The sequence below is a fragment of the Scardinius erythrophthalmus genome (genome assembly GCF_964197995.2).
Source record: "Scardinius erythrophthalmus genome assembly, chromosome: 10".
NCBI classification, from domain to species: domain Eukaryota; kingdom Metazoa; phylum Chordata; class Actinopteri; order Cypriniformes; family Leuciscidae; genus Scardinius; species Scardinius erythrophthalmus.
Genome location: NC_138230.1, coordinates 29197031 through 29217173, shown reverse-complemented (window position 1 = coordinate 29217173; position 20143 = coordinate 29197031). Strand labels below are relative to the sequence as shown.

The 20143-nt window shown below is 35.3% G+C and overlaps 2 protein-coding genes across 4 annotated transcripts in view; one reads left to right on the top strand and one right to left on the bottom strand.

Moving 5' to 3' along the window:
• Positions 1–1359: 1359 nt before the first annotated feature.
• slc25a32a (solute carrier family 25 member 32a) lies at positions 1360–14754 on the bottom strand. 3 transcript variants are annotated; one of them, XM_081377075.1, is made up of 9 exons: positions 14561–14740; positions 14354–14473; positions 13126–13276; positions 10277–10362; positions 6953–7107; positions 4818–4931; positions 4037–4182; positions 2197–2309; positions 1369–1707 (listed from the first exon to the last, which is right to left on the bottom strand). In XM_081377075.1, exons 2-9 carry the CDS (start codon positions 14394–14396, stop codon positions 1691–1693), a joined length of 825 nt encoding a protein of 274 aa, XP_081233201.1. In that variant the 5' UTR covers positions 14397–14473; positions 14561–14740; the 3' UTR covers positions 1369–1690. The 3 variants fall into 3 exon arrangements, with proteins under 3 accessions (XP_081233200.1, XP_081233201.1, XP_081233199.1); XM_081377074.1 differs by having other exon boundaries at positions 1360–1707; positions 14354–14754; XM_081377073.1 differs by having other exon boundaries at positions 2193–2309; positions 14354–14754.
• A 3110-nt stretch (positions 14755–17864) lies between these two features.
• The window catches only part of rims2b (regulating synaptic membrane exocytosis 2b), a 181343-nt gene continuing 179064 nt past the window's right edge, over positions 17865–20143 (top strand). Inside the window, exons 1-2 of the mRNA XM_081376541.1 lie at positions 17865–18045; positions 18678–18847. Coding sequence (XP_081232667.1) covers positions 18693–18847 — 155 coding nt within the window. The 5' untranslated portion in view covers positions 17865–18045; positions 18678–18692. The remainder of the gene's footprint in view (positions 18046–18677; positions 18848–20143) is intronic.

Genomic DNA, 20143 nt, shown 5'->3' with positions numbered 1-20143 from the left:
ACACACACACACACACACACACACACAAAAACACTGAACACTGAAAAAAAAAACATAAGTAAAATGTACTTAATTTTTCTTTGGCAAGTTTTTGCATGCATATTTTCACATATGGAATAAAGTAAACTCTACTTAACTAAGAAAGTAACAAAGGAAATAAGTAACTTTGCTAATAAAAGGTTTAGTAAAAACTATTTAGTTGAAGTTTGAATTGAACCACACTTTTAAAGGATATGCTTTACTTAAAAACATCCAAGTAATTAATACAATAGATATTATGTGAGACACCATATCTACGGATTAGAGGTTGCGCTTTTACTTGGTAGACAATGATGGTAACATCTGATGGATCGTTTTTGTGTTTGAATGTGTCATGAGTAGAAAATGAACTCCAAATGTCACAAAATGGCAAGTTACATATCCTAACAACAAAAGCAATGATAAAACAGTGTAAATACAGCTGGAAAACAGTGACAAATCAACCTAATTAAGTATTCAAGGCCCATTGCATGATGGGAACACCAGAATCAGAAAAGTTGAGTAATTTTACAACGTTTACGCTTTCATTTCTACACGCTTGAGTTGAGTACTACTATAGAATTCACTTCTTTTCTTATTCTATTCTATTTACTATTCTTGCCTGAACTAACTTATTCATGTTAATTACATTGTTTTTTTCTGTAGTATTTACTTCACCACAAAATCATTTTTATCAGTGCAAGTATAGTTCTGAGAATTCTCTTGTGAAAAAGTACACTTTAGCATGCTTTTAAAAAGAGTACTTATTACGGATGTAAAACACTTTAAAAGAATATATTTAAATGCAAACTAGATGCTTAATTGCAATGCATTATATTTTAAATTGATATTAAATGCAATTAGCTGAACTTTAGAGGGATTTTTCGAACCTTCTTAAATACAACTTAAGTAGGAGCAGCATTTATGGTAAAAAAAAAAAAAAATGTAATTGCACAATTGTAATGAAGTTGCAATTAAGTACATTTAAAATATATTACCTTTAAATGTAATACTGAATAACACAATACAGTTAAAAGTATAATAAAGTACTTTACACATGCTTTAGAATGTTGGTCAACAGATCAAAATAAGTGAATTTCTTTAAAGCATGACAAAAGAATGTTAAAAATAATGATTTAAAATGTATTTTAAATGAAACCCTTTAATTTGGCATTTTTACAAAGTGCATATTTTTAAAGTGTACTTAATTTGCAACGAATGCAATGACATTAAGACATTTAAAAAAAGTCAAAAGCCCAAACAGTTTAGAAGTGTCTAAATAGTTTATATGGTCACTGTTGGCTCTTATTAAAAACATAGTGTGTACAATTAGCTCAGAGTCCTTTGTCTGTTACATATATTCCTTTATTAGATGTGTAAAAATGGCTTGTACATACATCATTTCTTTGTGCGTCATTGACAATAGCACATTTCAATATACATACACTATGGCCTCTCAGTTGCTACTTGACACAGTTCTTTCTTTCATATTTCTTCTTTCATTCCAGTTAAAGCGTTCCTCTCTTCCAGTAGATGTCATCTACATACACACATCTGGTTAAAATCTGCTCCTGTCCTCCAGCAAAGTATCGGTTTCTCCCAGGCCTGTGTGCCATTATCCTGTAGCGTTACATCATTTCCTGAGCATGCCCACTGAGTTTCAACCCAGGGACTATAGCCAGCGGAGATCTGCTTATGGGTAAAGGTAAATGGGTTCATTCTCTCGCATAGCTCAGCAAATATAGCAGCTGTTTAGTGAAAATATCGTAAAAAAAGACAAACATCTTAATTTTTATGTTTGGTGAACACTGTGTTTGGTTGCATTGTCACAGGATGGCTTGAATCCACTTTTCCAAGACCAGTTCTTGCCATTGACTACTTGAAATCAATTCAAATCTTGAAATTACACTTTTTCGTGGTTCAATATTTACACATCTGTGAGACAAATATGAATTCTCTCAATAAACTCGACAAAACAACAACTCTTAAATCTCATATATATGCACCTCTATTTTCTTTTTTTCATTCAGTGCACACGCTAAATTCTAGTTTTGTTGAGTTCAGAGTTAAACAGGAAATGTTTCATATTCCTGCTCGTCTCTAACACATATACATAGTCCTGGCATATTGTGTTGTTTTGGTCCCGCATGTGACTCCTGAAGGTTTAGTGATACTCGCCCAAAAGTAAGCGTGACACATTTTCGAACACCAAGAAGGTGATGCAGCACGCTGGAATGACTCGCACCAAGTTGGGGATCATCCCTTTGTAAAAGCCCTCGATCCCCTCATTGCTAGAGAGAGACAAACACAAACACGTTTTGCTAAATCCCTTGTATTTATTTAAAATTATCAATTGATATTATTATTGTTATTAGAAATAATATATATAAAAATAATTCTATGCCAAATCAAAGTCATATTTTACATATGCATTATACACATTAAGATTCTCACATGTACTCAAGCTGTAAGAAAAAATATCATTTTAATTTAATGATTAGACCACATGACATTTTTGGAGTCAATAAATGTTCTTTTTCAAAATTATAAGAAACCAAAATGAATACATTTCGATGAACTTGGCACATGTATTTTAAACTAGATTTAAAAAAAAAGATTTTTCTTGTACTTTTTTTATTTTTCTTTATTATTTATTTTATCGTCTTTATCATGGATGCTCTTATAAATCACTGACTTTTATAAATCACTGTCAACAAAGTATTAATCTAGCACAAAAAAAGAATGAGACATATACACTACCATCCAAAAGATTTTTGTTTTAAGAGAAATTAATACTTTTATTCAGGAATGATGCATTAAATTCACCAAAAGTGACAGTAAAGAAATTTATAATGTTAAAAAAAAATCTATTTCAAATATATCTTTTAAATTATCTTTCAATTTATCAATGAAAGTTTTTTTTATTTTTTATTATTATAGTAATATTTCAGTCTTATTATTATTTTTTTTTTTACTGTTTTTGTGATCAAATTTGGTGATCATAAGAGACTTCTTTCAAAAACATTCAAAATATCTTACTGAACCCAAACTTTGAATGGTACTATATATATATATATATATATATATATATATATATATATATATATATATATATATATATATATATATAAATATATATATATATATATAATTATTTAATATTTATTTAATAATGGAGAGACAAAAACATGTCAACATGTCAAAACAATGTATTAAACATTTATTTAAATTCGTCATTATGTCTATATTGAATATAAATGGGGTTAATGGCATTAATAATTGCTTTATAAGTACTAATAAATAGCCAATATCCAAGTAATATGTATACAAATAAGCAACTAGTTAATAGTGAGAATTGGACCCTAAACTAAAGTGATACCTCATGAAGGACTGGAACATTTCGATTTATTGGTCAAAAACAGTGGGCATACATGATACTGATACTGTACCAAAATAAGCTGCAAATAAAAAAAGTGCTAACACTTTACAATAAGGTTAATTAGTTAACATTAGTTAACTACCTTAGTTAACGTGAACAAAGAATGAACAGTACTTCTACAGCATTTATTATTATTATTTGTTAGCATTAGTTAATACACCGTGAACTAACATGAACAAACAATGAACAGCTGGATTTTTATTAACTTAGATTAACAAAGATTAATAAATTCTGTAACAAATGTATTGCTCAATGTTAGTTCATGTTAGTTAATACATCAACTAATGTTAACTAATGAACCTTATTGTAAAGTGTTACCAAAAATGTTTTAAAATACAGAAGTCATGCTGTGCTGTCCCTCCTCATATCCTGAAAACATAAGGCTGATTTTATTTCCTCATCAGCAGGGATTCAAAAGAATTGTGAATGATTTTTTTTTTCAGAATGAACTGATCCAATTTCATTTTTTATGTTACATGTTTTTTTTTCTGAGATGAGGTAGGACATATTGGTAAAGGCAATCTCTAAGTGCTCTGTGATGGAGTTTGAAGAAAGTTTATGTGCCATGTGATTTCATACCTCCATGTTCTCCTGATGACATCCACGATTCCACTGTAGTTGTTGTGCTGGTCCTGCAGGCGAGCGCGGACCACCTGATATGGGTAGGTCACTGCTACAGCAAATATTTTGGAAATGGCCGCCATGGTGATGTATTCCAGTGGAGACTGAAGCAGAGACAGACAGGAAGGAGAGACTGACTCACATCCATGAAACAAAGATCATTACTGGTTCCAGTGCCAGTCTCTTTTTAAAGGTTACAATACAGTCAAAAGCCACATAATCGTGCGGGTCATTCTTTGTATGTGGTGCCTTTTCGCCTTATAAAATGAATGAATTTATAGTTCAAGACACTGGTGGAGCTCAAGAGTTTGGGGTTTTATTAGCCGTTATTATTCTAAAAAGATTTCCAGGTCTGAAAATGTTACATTTTATGTTATATATTTAAACCTGAAAAAGTCATGGAAATATATATAATGTATATTTTGTTTAACTCAAAAATATTTAAATCAGCTATAAATTGCTTTAGCAATATTTATAACATTCATTTATAATATGATTTTATCTCTAGTTATCATGAAGGACTGGACCATTTCAATTTATTGGTCAAAAACGATGTGTGTACATAATGCACTGTACAATTTACAGTCGTATGACCCTTTCCTGTCGAAATTGGGCAGTACTTGGCCAACAAAATCTACCACAGGTATAGAAAAACAAAGATTTGAGATATGAAAGTCATGCAGTGCTGTTCCTCCTCTTACTGTATCCTGAAAACATAAGGCTGGTTTTATTTCCTCACCAGCAGGGATTCAGAAGGCATCTTCTTATATATGTTCTGCTCTCTTTTTAGCCATTCATAGGTCATAAACTGCAATGCAGCATGGGAAGTCCCCACCAGCCCAGGCACAAAACCCTGCAGTGGCAGAACAACAAAATGAGGCTCACAAACATAAAAAACCACAATCACACAGTTCCCTCATAGTTTAAGAGCAACTAAACTAGACTAGAATTAAACTAGAGTGGACTTTACTTCAATATGTAATAATGTTAGGACAATTTGGCCTGTCTCACAAAGATTTTAGCATATACTGTATTTAGGGCTAACTTGAACCACCGATTAAGAGCTGTATCAATCCTTCAAATATACTGTAGTTCAATCACACCCTCTTGTGGCCCTACAAAGAACTACAATGTTAGAGTAAAAGGATGGATCACTCCACTATTTTAAAGTCAACATGAAACTCATTTAAGTCCATAATGTGAGGTATATCATAGTAAACACGATATTTAATAAAATAGGGGACCAAGTTATTAAACAAACACTAAGAAAAAAACTTTTTTCTTTGCAAATGAAAAAGAAGTGTGCTGAATTGTATTGAATGCAATACAGAAAAAACTGGACTTGCAGATAATATAATATTAATGAAATAAAAGGCCACTTAAGTGTACTTAGAGAGTGCACTTTCATGAATGTTTTCCTAACACACTTAAGTATACATGTAACAAGTCTTTGTATTAATGTCAAATTAAGTTTTACTTTAAAGTACATTATAAATCATTATGATTTAATACTTTTGCCATGCTTTAAAGTACACTTATTTTGATGTGTTGACTATCAAACATACTACATACTAAAGTACATGTAAAATACTTGATTATGCTTTTAACTGCAGTGTAAATGTACTGTATTACTGTAATTACTGTATTTTAAATGTACTAAATTGCAACTTCAACAAATGTATTTGAAAACAGATGATACACGTTTCAGTAACACTTTATTTCGAGGAGACGTAGTTACAAGTTACTACATGTGCTTACTATACTAATAAAGGTAAATTATGCATAATTACAAATAACTAACCCTAAACTAAACACTAACTGTAACTCTATAGTAAGTACATGTAGTTAATTAATATTACTCAGTACTTATTTGAATAAGTACAATGTAACTAAGTCACCTTAAATAAAGTGTAACCCAAGTTAATACAAATGATGCTAAAGTATCTTTTAGTTTAAATGTGCATCACTACATTCGGCAGCACACTATAACCATCACTTCTTTTTGGCTACTTTTACTGAGTATCTAAGATATTAGCAACTTTACTCTCTACTTGATTATATTTTTTAATAAGTATATGTACTCTTTAATCCAATACATTTGTGATGAGGAATGCAATTACTAGTTATATTTGACAGTTTATTTCTGCTAAAAAATAAGTGATATAGCCATCTACAGGGCATTGAAGATACTATATCTTGTACATAGTTGTGTTTTATAAATGAGGACGTGCCTGCAGTCGGAATAAGGTCGAAACCAGTGTCCAGTACATTATTTTATTTATCCGTTATACTGAAGAGACCTTTTTGAAGGATGTTGGTTTACTTATTCCCTTTTTGAGCACTTGAGCTTGACTGAGATTTTTGTAGACGCTTGAGAGGTTGTTGTGTCAACCTTGATTTATTGCAATTTTGAGGTTTCACAGACAGGGCTTAGACTAAGCCAGGATTAGGCCTTAGTTCAAGTAGGACATTTAAGTAGCTTTTATAAACATTTCTTAGAAACAAAATATTACTAGTGTGCATCTTGTGACAAAACAATGGCACTGACTTATTTTAAGATATGTCAGTGCATGTTGCTTTCAAACAACTCAATCATGCATTTTAGTCTGGAACTAGGCTTAAGCCTTGTCTGTGAAACCAGGTGTAAGACTTTTACTTAAGTCATATTGGAATTGGTGACTTGTAACGGAGGTGTTTTCACTGTAAGGTATCTGTACTTTTACTCAAGTATGGTTTTCAGGTACTCTTTACACCTCTGGTTTAAGACAGTAACATTTTGATTTCATGTTGACTTTAATCTTGAGATTAGCACACATGAAAGCTCTATTACACCTGTAACAGGATCTCAGGTTAGTTTAAAATCTGTAGATGTACCCTGTATAGTCCCGGGATACCCTCGTGACGGTATATTTTCACGAGGGCGTCCATCATTCCCTTGTACTGCTTCCGTGACGGGTCTGCATTGTACTGCAGCACCAGCCGGGTCTTTGTCACCCAGACCGGGTTGGTGAGGCAAAGCGTCAGAATGCCTGGAAACATGGAACAGGGGACCTTCACACCAACAATTAACGAAGTCATTCGTCGTTAGTGCTCTGTATGAGATCTTTTTACGTGTAAAAGAGATCAATCAGAATAATAATTCAGACCCGTATTATTTTATGTAGGCTGAGGTTGATATAGAATGTTATTTGGTTAATATTGTGAAATTTGAAGTGTGATAACTTCCTATTAGTTAGTGATAACATTGTATTGTACTGATATTGTAGGACTATTTTCCCCCTCAACACTCTTTGGTGTGCAATGGGGAAAAAGATGATTGTTTCACTTCCTGAGCCGAGACCACAGTTTTGCTGCTTCTCTATCTTCCACATTTTTTTTGTCAGTTTCAACATATCCATATAGAAAACAGTTTTGAGGTTGGTCATTCCTGTTATGTAATATATTTTCATATCCCCATTATGTGTATCTTAATATACAGTATCAAATATTAAAGCCCATTCCAACCTTCAAGTAAAAACTAATTGTGAGGCAAGATAATTATGAGGCAAGTTTAAAATAGGAAATAAAATCACATTAAGAGATATAAAGTCCCAATTACAATATATAAAGTCCCAACTACAAGATATAAAGTTGCATTTACCTGAAATAAAGTTGCAATTACTGTTTTTTAATCTGAGGCCGAAACCGGTTTCCCTACAATTAATTCAACATACAGGTTAACTTTAAAGGAAAGTCGCTAAGACACACTTTACAGACGATATGAAGGCTTTGAAGATTTCTCTGAAACAGCATTATTTTCAGTAAAATTGCTCATGTGGCAAAACTGACTGCATATTATTCTTGCATGGGCTGGAATGAACTGTGGCATTGCAAAGCATTTTTACCATATTTCTTCAAAGAAATCAAATGCCGCATTAATGTGATTAAAATCTGCAGAGACTGCGAATCAGAATCAAGGCCAATTCTTCACAGTCAACTGAAAACAGAGAAGTCTCAACTGAAAGCTGATAATGTTAGTGTGAGTGAAGAGAACGTAGTTTACTATGCTACTCTGAACTCTTAAGTTACTATTTCCTCTGCTGTTCCCTGAATCAATATGTGATTTAATTAATGTTAAGTTTAAGTTAGTGACCTGGCAACAACACTTTACCATACTTGAGGATAATTTCTGTAAGACTGGGTTTAAAACCATCCAAACACACATTCATAATTATATGAATTATATTTAATTAAAACATTAATAAATAAAACGTTAAATGTTTGGGGTTGGTAAGATTTTTTAAAACGATTTTAGACAGAAGTCTCTAACGCTCACCAAGGCTGCATTTATATAATAATAATAAAAAAAAAAAACACTATGCAGCCTAGCACATGACATGTGGACAAAAAATATTTATATTGTGACAAGGAATTAAAAATTTGTTCACTTGTTTTAATTAAATTATTAATAATTACTAATAATTATTAAATTACTAATATGTCAGTACAAATGTTCAAAATATTAGCATTTATTTGAAATAGAAATCTTCTGTAACATTATCAATGCCTTTACTGTCAATTTAATGCATCCTTGCTGAATAAAAGTCTTAAGTATTTAATATTTTTCAAAACAAAAACAAAACCTTACTCACCCCAAACTGTTTAATTGCAACTAAGCAACATTTGCTTAGGTAGGATTGGTCAAGAACGTTTTTCAAGGCAGAGCTTAGCAAAGGGCAAATTAATTCTTCTTAATATTTTCCCCTTCTCTAAAGTTTTTGGGATTTTTTTTTAAGTTGGTTATTAATGTATATGTCCACAATATGTTAGTATTTTGGAACATTTCCTTCCTTAATGACATTAATGACAACATCCTCGAGGAAGAAGTAGATTTAAAGATTTATGGTATTATCTGGTTTATGTCAATAAAATATTTCATCCTGTTAAAAATAAAAATGAAAACTGATCCACATTACCAAAAAACATTTTTTAAAAAGTGGTAACAATATCGAACTTGAAGTTATTTTGCATTAAAATGAACTTGATGCCCTCAGGAGATGTAAATGAGCAGTAGCAAATTACAGGTATTTCCATCCTGTTTGTTTTCTTATCATTGTGTAAAAATCAAGTTATAATTAAGAAAGTGTCTGGGTTTGATATATTGCCTGGTATATACAGTGCTATGCATAAGTTTAGGCACCCATACTAAAGTTGACTAAAAAGAGGAATAAAAAATCATATTTTGGAAATTGAACTTAATGCCTTAATTTAAAAAATTAGGAAAAATCCAACCTTTAAGGACACCAATTTTCTTTGTGAATGAATAATGTATCGTAAATAAATAAATGTTCTTCCTTAAAATACAGGGTGCATAAGTTTGGACACCCCTATGTTAAATTCCCATAGAGGCAGGCAGATTTTTATTTTTAAGTATTTTTTTAAAAAAAATGTTTAGGATACTATGCATCCTGATAAAGTTCCCTTGGTCTTTGGAATTAAAATAGCCCCACATCATCACACAGCCTTCACCATACCTAGAGATTGGCATGGTTTTATTTCAGTTAGCCTAATAGCTAGTTTGATTTGCATTGAGAGATGATCTTATGGAAAGTACTCCATGCCAATCTCTAGGTATGGTGAAGGCTATGTGATGATGTGGGGCTATTTTAATTCCAAAGGCCAAGGGAACTTTATCAGGATGCATAGTATCCTAAAAAAATAAAAATAAAAAATACTTAAAAATAAAAATCTGCCTGCCTCTATGGGAATTTAACATAGGGGTGTCCAAACTTATGCACCCTGTATTTTAAGGAAGAACATTTATTTATTTACGATACATTATTCATTCACAAAGAAAATTGGTGTCCTTAAAGGTTGGATTTTTCCTATTTTTTTAAATTAAGGTATTAAGTTCAATTTCCAAAAGATGATTTTTTATTCCTCTTTTTAGTCAACTTTAGCATGGGTGCCTTAACTTATGCATAGCACTGTATTTGAATATATGGAGCATACTCATTTCACAGTTGGTAGTTAGAGTGGAAGGCACAGCCAAAAGGAACGGGATATAACAGCCATAAAAGGAACGAGCCAGCTTGCACAGAAGAACACACAGTCTCCAAGGCCTCTGACATTCCAGTTGTTCCAGTCTCATAACTGAGCTACAGATTTAGCTGTGTTTAGTTTTGTCAAGCTTACAGGTGGCTCTTTTCTCATACTGACCCGCCTCCGCTGCAGACACCAGGTGTTCGCCAGCACTCAGCTCTGTTTGCCGTCCCTCCTGTGTGTACGCTTTAATAGCATTATAACTGTGGGAAGATGAAAAAGGACCACATTAAATTCCTGAGAGCCATAAAACACATGGATATCTATTGTACAGTGTATTACAATGCTGTAAAATGAGCATCCTTTACATAATTGTTATTGAATCCCCATGGGGATTCATGGAAGAGGAAAAACTAAAACTGTTATAATTTACTCCCTGTATGGCTTGAGTAAATCATGACATCATTTAATTTTTATTTTTGGGTCCATGCTGCTGTATTTAAACCCCTGCTGGTGCCGTGACGCATATGGGAGTGAGGTTTAGGGGGATGAGTGTAACGGATATAGGCCAGTAAGAGCTGTGCGTGTAAATCTCACTCCCCTGATCTCAAGAGGCGCTCTAGCGAATGATGCTAGAGGCTGCAGTCTTTAGCGCCCACCTCCCACGCCGGAGACCCTGGTTCGAATCCCACTCAGAGATGGGCAAGTAGGACAGGTTACATTTGGTGCCGTGACCCAGATGGAAGTGAGGTTTAAGGGGGTGAGTGTAACAGACGTAGGCCAGAAAGAGCTGTGCATGTAAACCTGACTCCCCCGATCTCAAGAGGCGCTCTAGTGACTGATACAAGAGGCTGCGGTCTTTATGCCCGCCTCCAACGCCAGAGTAGGGCTGTCGCAGTGAAGGAATTTTCCTTGCGGTAATTTTGAGTGCCTCAATAGCGCGGTATTATCACCATTTATTTATTTGGATTTATTTATATTTATTTGCTGCTATATAAATAAGTGTTACGATGTGTTTAGCATGCAGATTTTCAGTAACTAAAGTAACCGAAACTAAACAGCGTCTCTGTCCATTGAAATGCTGTCACTTAGCAGGCAGTACATTGTTATGGCAACGGATTGTCTTTGAGTGAGTCATTAAACCGTTCATTCAACGAACACGTTCAAAAACGCTGATTCATTAAAAGATATATGTAATGAAACAAGGTGTTAATTATGTTTAATTTTGAACTCTACTTTTCAAGGCTCAGCTGACCAGCAATGTGTTGCGTGGGTAACACTGAAGCTGATGCTCACTTAATAGAGACCAATGGCGTTGATTCAATGTGTGACTCACTGAAATTTTGTATTTATTTTTTTGCGGCTTCCTTGCGCTGTGGAATGCTGACCAGCGCTGCCGCCGATGCCATTTATGATAAATACCCTTAACCGTTAAAAGGGCGTTACGACAAATATTTCACTTTCCTTGGACACGGCAACCTTTTCACGAATATATATGACTTAACCTCAAAGACAGACAAAGTTAATCGCACGCGCTCAGTCGATCTCTCTCATTCACTGTCTGTTTAGGCTTAAGTGCAAATCCATGAAGCCTCTGTACAAATCACCATGATAAACAGTCTTGTTATCATTATTAACTTTTTTAACATTCAATACTCACGAAGTTCAAAACCAAAAACAAGAAGGGTATAGCCTTATGAAAAAAGAATACACGTGAATATCGTGGTTGCTGCGGTTACTTGCATTTCTCCACAGTTGGCTTGTCAGTAGTGTGGTACTACAATATTGCGGTTATCGCGACAGCCCTACACCAGAAACCCCGGTTGGAATCCCGCTCGGAGTGGATTGAGTAGGACAGGTTACATTTGGTGCCGTGACCTGAATGGGAGTGAGGTTTAGGTGGGTGAGTGTAACGGACATACATAGGCCAGCAAGATCTGTGCGTGTAAACCTCACTCCCCTGATCTCAAGAGGCGCTCTAGCAACTGGTGCTGGAAATGGTCTTTAGTATCCTTGTTAGCGCGCCCGCCTCCCACGCCAGAGACCCTGCTTCGAATCCCCCTCGGACCGGGCGGAGAAGGACCCGATTACACTGGATATAAGATTGTGCAGTTAAATCTTTTCAGATTTATTTTTATGGTCAGATCACTTGATTTTACCTCCTGAGAAATATGACCTTGCTTAATTTTTCTTACACAACTTTACAGAAGAAAAGTTCCTCTTAATATTACAGCGTACTTTTCAACTGATTTTGAAGGACAAAGAACAAATCAACAAGGCTCTTGCTACTTATATTTCAGTGTTGCTACCCATATAATGTTCTTGCACATGCACACTTTGTTTGCTAGAGATCCTGATCTGAAATTAGGTCAGATAACTTTGTGGAGTATCTTCAAACTCGTACAGTATCAACTGACAAAGCACTGTTGGCTGCTTCTTTTTTTGGCCTGTGAACCTGATGCCTTTTCAAAAAAAAAGTTCACTTCTATTTTTTTATTTTTGGGGGGGTGAAAATAGTCAATATCAATGCCGTTTACACTACTGATCGAAAGTTTTAGAAGTTAAATTTTTTTTAAAGGCTCTCATGCTCACCAAGGCAGCATTTATTTGATTAAAATACAGCAACACAGTAATCTTGTGAAATATTATTCAAATATAATATCAATATCCTGTGATGGCAAAGCAGAATTTTCAGCATCATTACTCCAGTCATCTGTGTCACATGTTCTTTCAGAAATCCTTCGAATATGATGATTTGGTTACCAGTGTTGAAAACAGTTTAATAATATTTTTGTGGAAAATGCAAAAAGTTTAAAACAACAGCATTTGAAATATAAATCTTTTGTAGCATTATAAATGTCTTTACTGTCACTCTGGATCCATTCAAAGCATCTTTGCTGAATAAAGGTACTAAAAAATGGTACTGACTCAAACATTTGAATGGTAGTGAATAAAGAAGTTAGAAGTAGATTCAAACAGGAAATTCCATTCTGTGCTTCCCTTTTAACACAACTTCAACTACTTACAAGAGGAAGTACAGGCCCCATGATGCCCCAGCCCCCCAGATGTTGGGGGTCACACCCTGATAGAGACCTCTAATTCCTTCCAGCTTCCAGATAGTCTTCATGCAGTGCACCATGCCATCGTATTGGGGTCGCATTTTCAAACCATCACTTACTGGAAAGAGTAAGAAACAGTGTGTGTGTGTGTGTGTGTGTGGGGGGGGGGATAACACACTCCCACTTCTGCTTCAATGTTATCTAAAAATATCCTCAAAAAGGCACTGAGGCCAGTGCAAAAGTACAACTACCTGTGTTGTGGCCTCTGTGTTTGTTTTTCTAGTGTTTTGTCTCAAAACCTACTGAGCATGAGCATGCTTTTTTTGGGATATTGTGAAACTGGATCAACAGCTCGTTTATTCCTATGATGTTTGTATAGTAACACTTTTTTTTTGATGACAAGCACAACTAGGTTAAGTAACCATGAAATCTAAATTGACAGTTCTTGTTTTGGAATACTGCAGTATTTATTATAAATAAATGATCTGTGCACATCATTTTTTTATTTATTTTATTCATATGTCTCCATAATGTTTAATAAAAATAACTTCCCCTCCCTATTGCGACAACATCTCTTCTCTGACGTGTTTATCGATGTGGGGGCGGGACAACCTGTCACTCACATGAGATCACAGCAATAACAAACCAAAATGATCCAATCAATTCCCAATCCAAAATCTACTCCCGCCCTGAATTTTTTCTTGTTCATAAGCTATTTGACTCATATATATGGATCAATAGGGAAAAGTCTATTGCAACTTCCATTTAATGCCAACTTAACATTCTAAATGTTCCATTAATTTATTAGAAATAATTGTAATAGTGATGGAACATTAATAATCCCATTTTAAAATAATTGTTTTTATTATTCAGTAAAAAAGCAAGTGCCTTGTTCTCTGTTCCTAAAACGTGTAGAAATAATAATGACCAAAAATGTACACATTTATATTACATTTCATCAATTAAATATATTTATATTACTTTCATTTACTGAATGTGCTCTGTTATAACATATAATATAACCAGTTGTTGTGTTATTTTGTAATTTAATTAAAAAGCTTTTCTAGACAGTATATTTTCCAATAATGCATTCACCTAATGATGCCCTAACATGCTGTCTAGATAGGCAGCTCTATAGGTTTTGAGACACACTCTGCAATTTTATATAAGGAGAACGTACGTTACTTAACGTTACCTGCAAACCTGATTTTGATCAGATCCAGGGGGTGTAACACCATTGTGGAAATAACACCTCCACTGAGTCCAGCTGCAAGATTTTCGTATTTGATGTGTTTAGAGAGTCGCAGGAGGCTTGCTGTAATGGAAAAAGAAGAACCAGAGTCTGCAGCGACTGCAGCATTTCTCTGCCTGGAAATGGTAGCAGTCATGTTTGTTTACGTACTAAAGACGCACACCCTGCGTGCGCAAGAGGCAGTAAAAACAATGTAAGTGCAGACAGCGACACACTAACCCCGTTATTAAAGAAAAAACGTCGTCAAGTAACCAATTCCCCTATTAAATTCAATAGCCACCGCTGGGCCATTACTGTGCGCTATCATTTCTTTCAACGTCTGAGCTCCTCTCCTCTCCACAGTCAGAGAAGGTAAATAACAGAGCGTGATGACGCATATAAATGGGCGGAACAACACGCATCGCAGCAGCGGATCTCCATCACATGTCACATGACGTGATTCAAAGATCAGACCACTCCACAGGCTCTACAAATCTGTGCATATGAGCTTTGTTTTGAGATTAAGCGTGAGCGACTACGACTTATTACACTACAATTTACTATTTATATGTTTATATGTAAATGTACTCTACATACGGTTTTGTATTTTATTCTAATACGACACCTATAGCCTAGTATAGGCTAAGTTACTCATAAATGAATGATTAATAAATGAAAACCAAAATAAAACAAACAAATACATCTGAAAGAAAAATGTATGTTTCCTGTGACCATTGACGCGTTTTGACCTAAAGGATTATGATTCAGTGTTTAAAATGAGTTATAAATATATAGGCTACAATTAGCCTATATGAATTTAAGTTGAAAACTAAATAACTTTTCTAAAATGATAATGGAGAGAAGAAAAAGTAGCAAATTACCAGATGAACTCATTTAAAAGCATCCCGTATTTGAACCTCATGTTAAGAGAATTAATGTCTTTATGCCTGTACATCTCTTTTGCTTATAAAAAACATTGTCAGTGATCATTTACTGTATCTATCTGGTGGTAGTGTTGTAATAATTGAGACTTCTTGAAGGTCTTGGTCTTGTCTCTGTCTCAGCTGCATTTGCACTAGATCTTGTCTGGGTCTCAGAGGAACTCTTACCTCAGGTCTTTAGTGACCAAGGACATCTTTCTCTACCCTCCTCCTCATTCATTTTTTTTAAGGATAGACATCAACCCTCTTAGTATTCCTCAATCAATTCATTATAAACAATATAACAATACAAAAATTAAATTATAAAAGAATGCCTGTTTTCACATTTTTTTTTTTTTTTTTTACAAATTGTATAGGGTCACTAACAACCCCTGCTGTGTAACAGTGCAAGTATATTTTATCTGCACAACAATAATTGTATCTTTAATGACTGAATAAGTGTAATTCACCTTTATTTCACAAGGTGGCAATGTCTGATACACAATGATGAAGTGGCATTTCACTCATAGTTACCGCAGGCAGAAAACAAAAGAATAGAAACTATCATCAGCAAAACTTGAAATGGCTCAGAGATTTACTGCAGAGCAAGTACTGAACGCAATCAAACATTAGTTTCACTGTCACCTGATGGTGGATCTGGTGAAGAAGTTGTCGCTACATTATTTCTTATTTTATTAAGTCAGTGAGCTAATATTGTTTACATTGTATGAAACTATACCATTCAAAAATTTGGGGTCAGTAGGATTTTTTAATGTTTTACAAAGAAGTCTCTTATGCTCACCAAGGCTGCATTTATTTATTGATTTATTTTATATACAAAATACAGCGAAAATAAATACAATTTAAAATAACTGTTTTATACTGTAAATGTTTTAAAAGGTAATTTATTCCTGTATGGAAAAGCTGAATTTTCATCAGTCATTACTCCAGTTTTCAGAGTCACATGATGCTTCGGATATCATTCTAATATGCTGATTTGTTGCTCAAGTAACATTTATTTTTATTATCAATGTTGAAAACAGTTGTGCTGCATAATATTTTTGTAGAAACCTTGACAGATTTTTTTTGAGGATGCTTTGATGAATATAAAGGTATAGATTAAAATTATGAATTCAAATATCAGAAATGTATTTATTGTCACTTTTGATCAATATAATGCGTCCTTACTGAAAAACAAAAAAAAAAAAAAAAAAAAACAATCTTACTGACACCAAATTTGTGATCTTTTGATTTTTTATTTGATTATTTGTTCTAATAAGGTAGCTTATTGTAAACTGAGGTCCAATTTTAACAAGAGTTCAAATGTAATTATTTTGACATTTCATTTAATATGGTATGATTATAATCTGCCACTCAATTCATTTTTAGTTTTGGGTTAGTCCTATGTATTTCAGTTTCGTAATGGTCTTCCCAGAATTTGGTTTGACATTAATTTGATGCAGTTACGTAAGTATACTAACATGCTTCTTAGAGAGGTCTGAGGAAAAAAAAAAACGGAATTTAAACTAATAGACAGAGTATTACTATCTGAGACATAAACCATTAAAATGATGACTTATCACCATAGCCTACATCAGTGGTTCCCAACCTTTTTTTGTCTGAGACCCCCCTTTTCCCAAGAAAATATTTTAGGGCCCCCCTTCACATTTAATGATATTATTGCTCTTGTAAACTTGCAGCAAGGATGAAAGAATATGTTGTTTTCAAGCAAACGGTGTGTTTACTATAACCAGATATGTTTATGCACAAATAATAGCCTATAATATTGAAAATACAATAACAAAAACATCAGTAGGCGCTTTGTAATTTAAAAACGTAAGCCTAGGAGTAGCCTATAAAGTGGCCCTATTTAAAAATGCAATAACAAAAATGACTGCTGTCTGGGACCTCAATACTTGCATGTTATTTGTGAGGCTTTATCAATGTGAGGCTTTATTCTTGACGCTTTTGGCGCTATAACGAGCGATAATAAACTTGCGTTTATAATAATGCGTCTTTCGGAAGAACATTGTAGCCGGAACTACTTCTCTCTGTGTACGTCTATGACGAGTCACCCAGGTACTGGGCTACTCCGCAGCGGCAGCGATCCGAACCAGTGTGAAATAGTCCCAATGTAAACACTTATTATAGGTGTACCATAGTGGTTCAGGATAAGACAAAAACACGGATTGGAAAATGGATTCATGATGAACTCGCTCATAATATACATTTTGTAAATTTTGAACAGAAAAAAGTTAAGGACTTGTATTTAATGCTCATTGCTCAAAACTATTCAAAATACGACGCGACCCCCCACAGAGCTCGCTGAGGCCCCCTTGTGGGCCGCGACCCCCCTGTTGGGAACCACTGGCCTACATCACAGCTCCAGCTCCTCTCGCGCCTCCTGTCAATGAATGTATGAATGTGTCCGGGCGCGCGCACTTCCGCTGCCCCCGCCCGCGAGACTGGACCATCTGATCTTCATCCTACGTAAGACCGTCGCTCCGCCTCGCTCTCCTATCAGACCGTTTCCCCAACCGCATCCATTTTTGTGCATTCAAGAAATCTCTTGGAGTTAGCAGCAGCAACCAGGAGGGAATCGTGGGGAAGGTTGCGAGCGAGGACGCCGATAACCGCAATAAGGGATCGCGCGCCCCGCCATTGGACGATGCGCGAGAGCTCTTCGCAGCAGCAGCCATGGGTTAGACTGCATTCACCATGATTGCGAAATAAAAGGCAAGCACTCGTTTTCTCTCCAAACACATTCGACAGGCATGCTTGGGATGCCCTCGGCTCCCGGAAACCGGCATGTAACTCGAGAAGCCCCCAGGGTTTTACACCTTATTCTCAGAAGATGCTTGTTTTTACTTGTCAGCGTGACAAGCTACATTGTGAACCGTAGCCTACTACACGCGTTCCCCATGCTGTCACGGGTTTATACTGTTTATCGTTAATAATTTTCTAAATGTACTACATCTACAATGTACATACACCGGCTGTGTGTGATGAATCTGATGGTATCATAGATGACATAATGTGTTGTCATAAAACATACCGCCTTCAGGATCAGGACATAATGGCATTTTGACTACTATACACTCTAAAAACTATATACTAAAATAAAAAAAACATATATATATATATGTATATATATATATATATATATTATTATCTTTTTTTCTTTCTATATTTTGTTCTCTGAAAGGTTCTTTGGGGGTACCAAAAATGGTTATTCTTTGGCATCACTGTTATTTTTATGAGCGATATCCATACAATTATGTATCCCATAAGTCTAGAACAAGAGCACATGTAGGCTGCATGGATTCTCTGCAGATGTATTTAATGTTCATCCATTGCTCTTTCAGCAGCAGCTACACCTGAAAATGTCAGCTCGGGGGGCCCCGGCCGCATCCCCTGCGGCTCCTGCTCCACCGGACATGCCGGATCTGAGCCACCTCACCGAGGAGGAGAGGAAGATCATCCTCTCGGTCATGGACCGACAGAAGAAAGAGGAGGAGAAAGAGCAGTCCATGCTGAAGTAAGCCAGCTGATTGTGTTCAGCACCCTTAATAGAGAGTGTTTGAGGGCTCTGCACTCTTAAAAGTAATTCTTCTTTATTGGCAAATGGTTCAATGGAGAACCTTTTAACATCCATTACACAAAAGGTTCTTTATAGTGGAAGAAGGTTCTTTGTATTATTAAACTGTTCTTCACGTTAAAAAATGGTTATTTTCAGAACTCTTGACTAAAAGCTTCTTTAGGGAACCAAAAACGGTTCTACTATGGCATAACCTGTATTTAAAAGAGTGTCTGGCTCACAGTGCTGCAGTCACAGGCTTGTGGATGATGGCTGCATTTGTCTCTTTAAAAACCCTCCCTGTTATTTTCAGCATGACTGTCTCCTGAAATGTAATACGTCTGCTTACGTAGACTGTCAATATTAGGCTATTGTTGAGAGGGGCCCGGACAAAATGCCCGGGTTAACCATCAGAGAGGCCAATGTCACGCGCCTCGGAGGTTTTCGTGGCTCGCGCGGCGCCGTGTGTGCATGTAGTATTTTGTCTCAGTTGTGGTCATTCTGTGAGGCTCTGGTGGGTTGGGTTAGCTGTGGGCGCCATCTTCGCTAAAAATACCATCAGCTGCCGTTTACCAGAGATTACTACACTTTTTAATGCGTGCTGTCGAATAGGTCAGACGTTAAACATTAACGCGAAACCTAGCGCAAGTATATTTGCCGCGATTGCGGTTGCCGTGGAAGCTCCGCGCGGTGTTTTCAGCACCACGACGCTGTCCACTCGCGCTCGCAGTGCGGATGTGTTTTCTTCTGAGTCGATGCATGTATGGAGCGGTGTGTGCTGGCAGAAAGTATTTCTCTCTCTGCTTGTGTTTGCTTGACATGCTGGATTAATCGCAGGGGTGCACCTGTTTGCTGGTAGTTGGTAGGGAGTTGACATGATGTCAAGCAGTGACAGTGGCGTCCTGCAGTGTAACATGCAAAGATTCCTCTACTTCTGCATTGTTGTAATCCTTGTTTAATTGTTATAGTGTACTGTACACATATTTGAAAACATTGAGTGATTCAGTGGGAGTATTCGAATCTGATATTTTGGAGTGTGGAATCTTAATTAATGCAGAATATGCCGAATCTTAAAATATTTTTATTTGCTAATTTATATATATATATGTATGTATAAAATCTATGTTATATACAGTATATAAATAAATTTGAGTGAAAACTAAGAGTACATTTCTTGGAATTTAATTTGTCCCCCCTCTTTTGTTTTAATTCATGCACTTGAGCTGCATGAGCTGTATGAGTTTGTATGAAACCTGA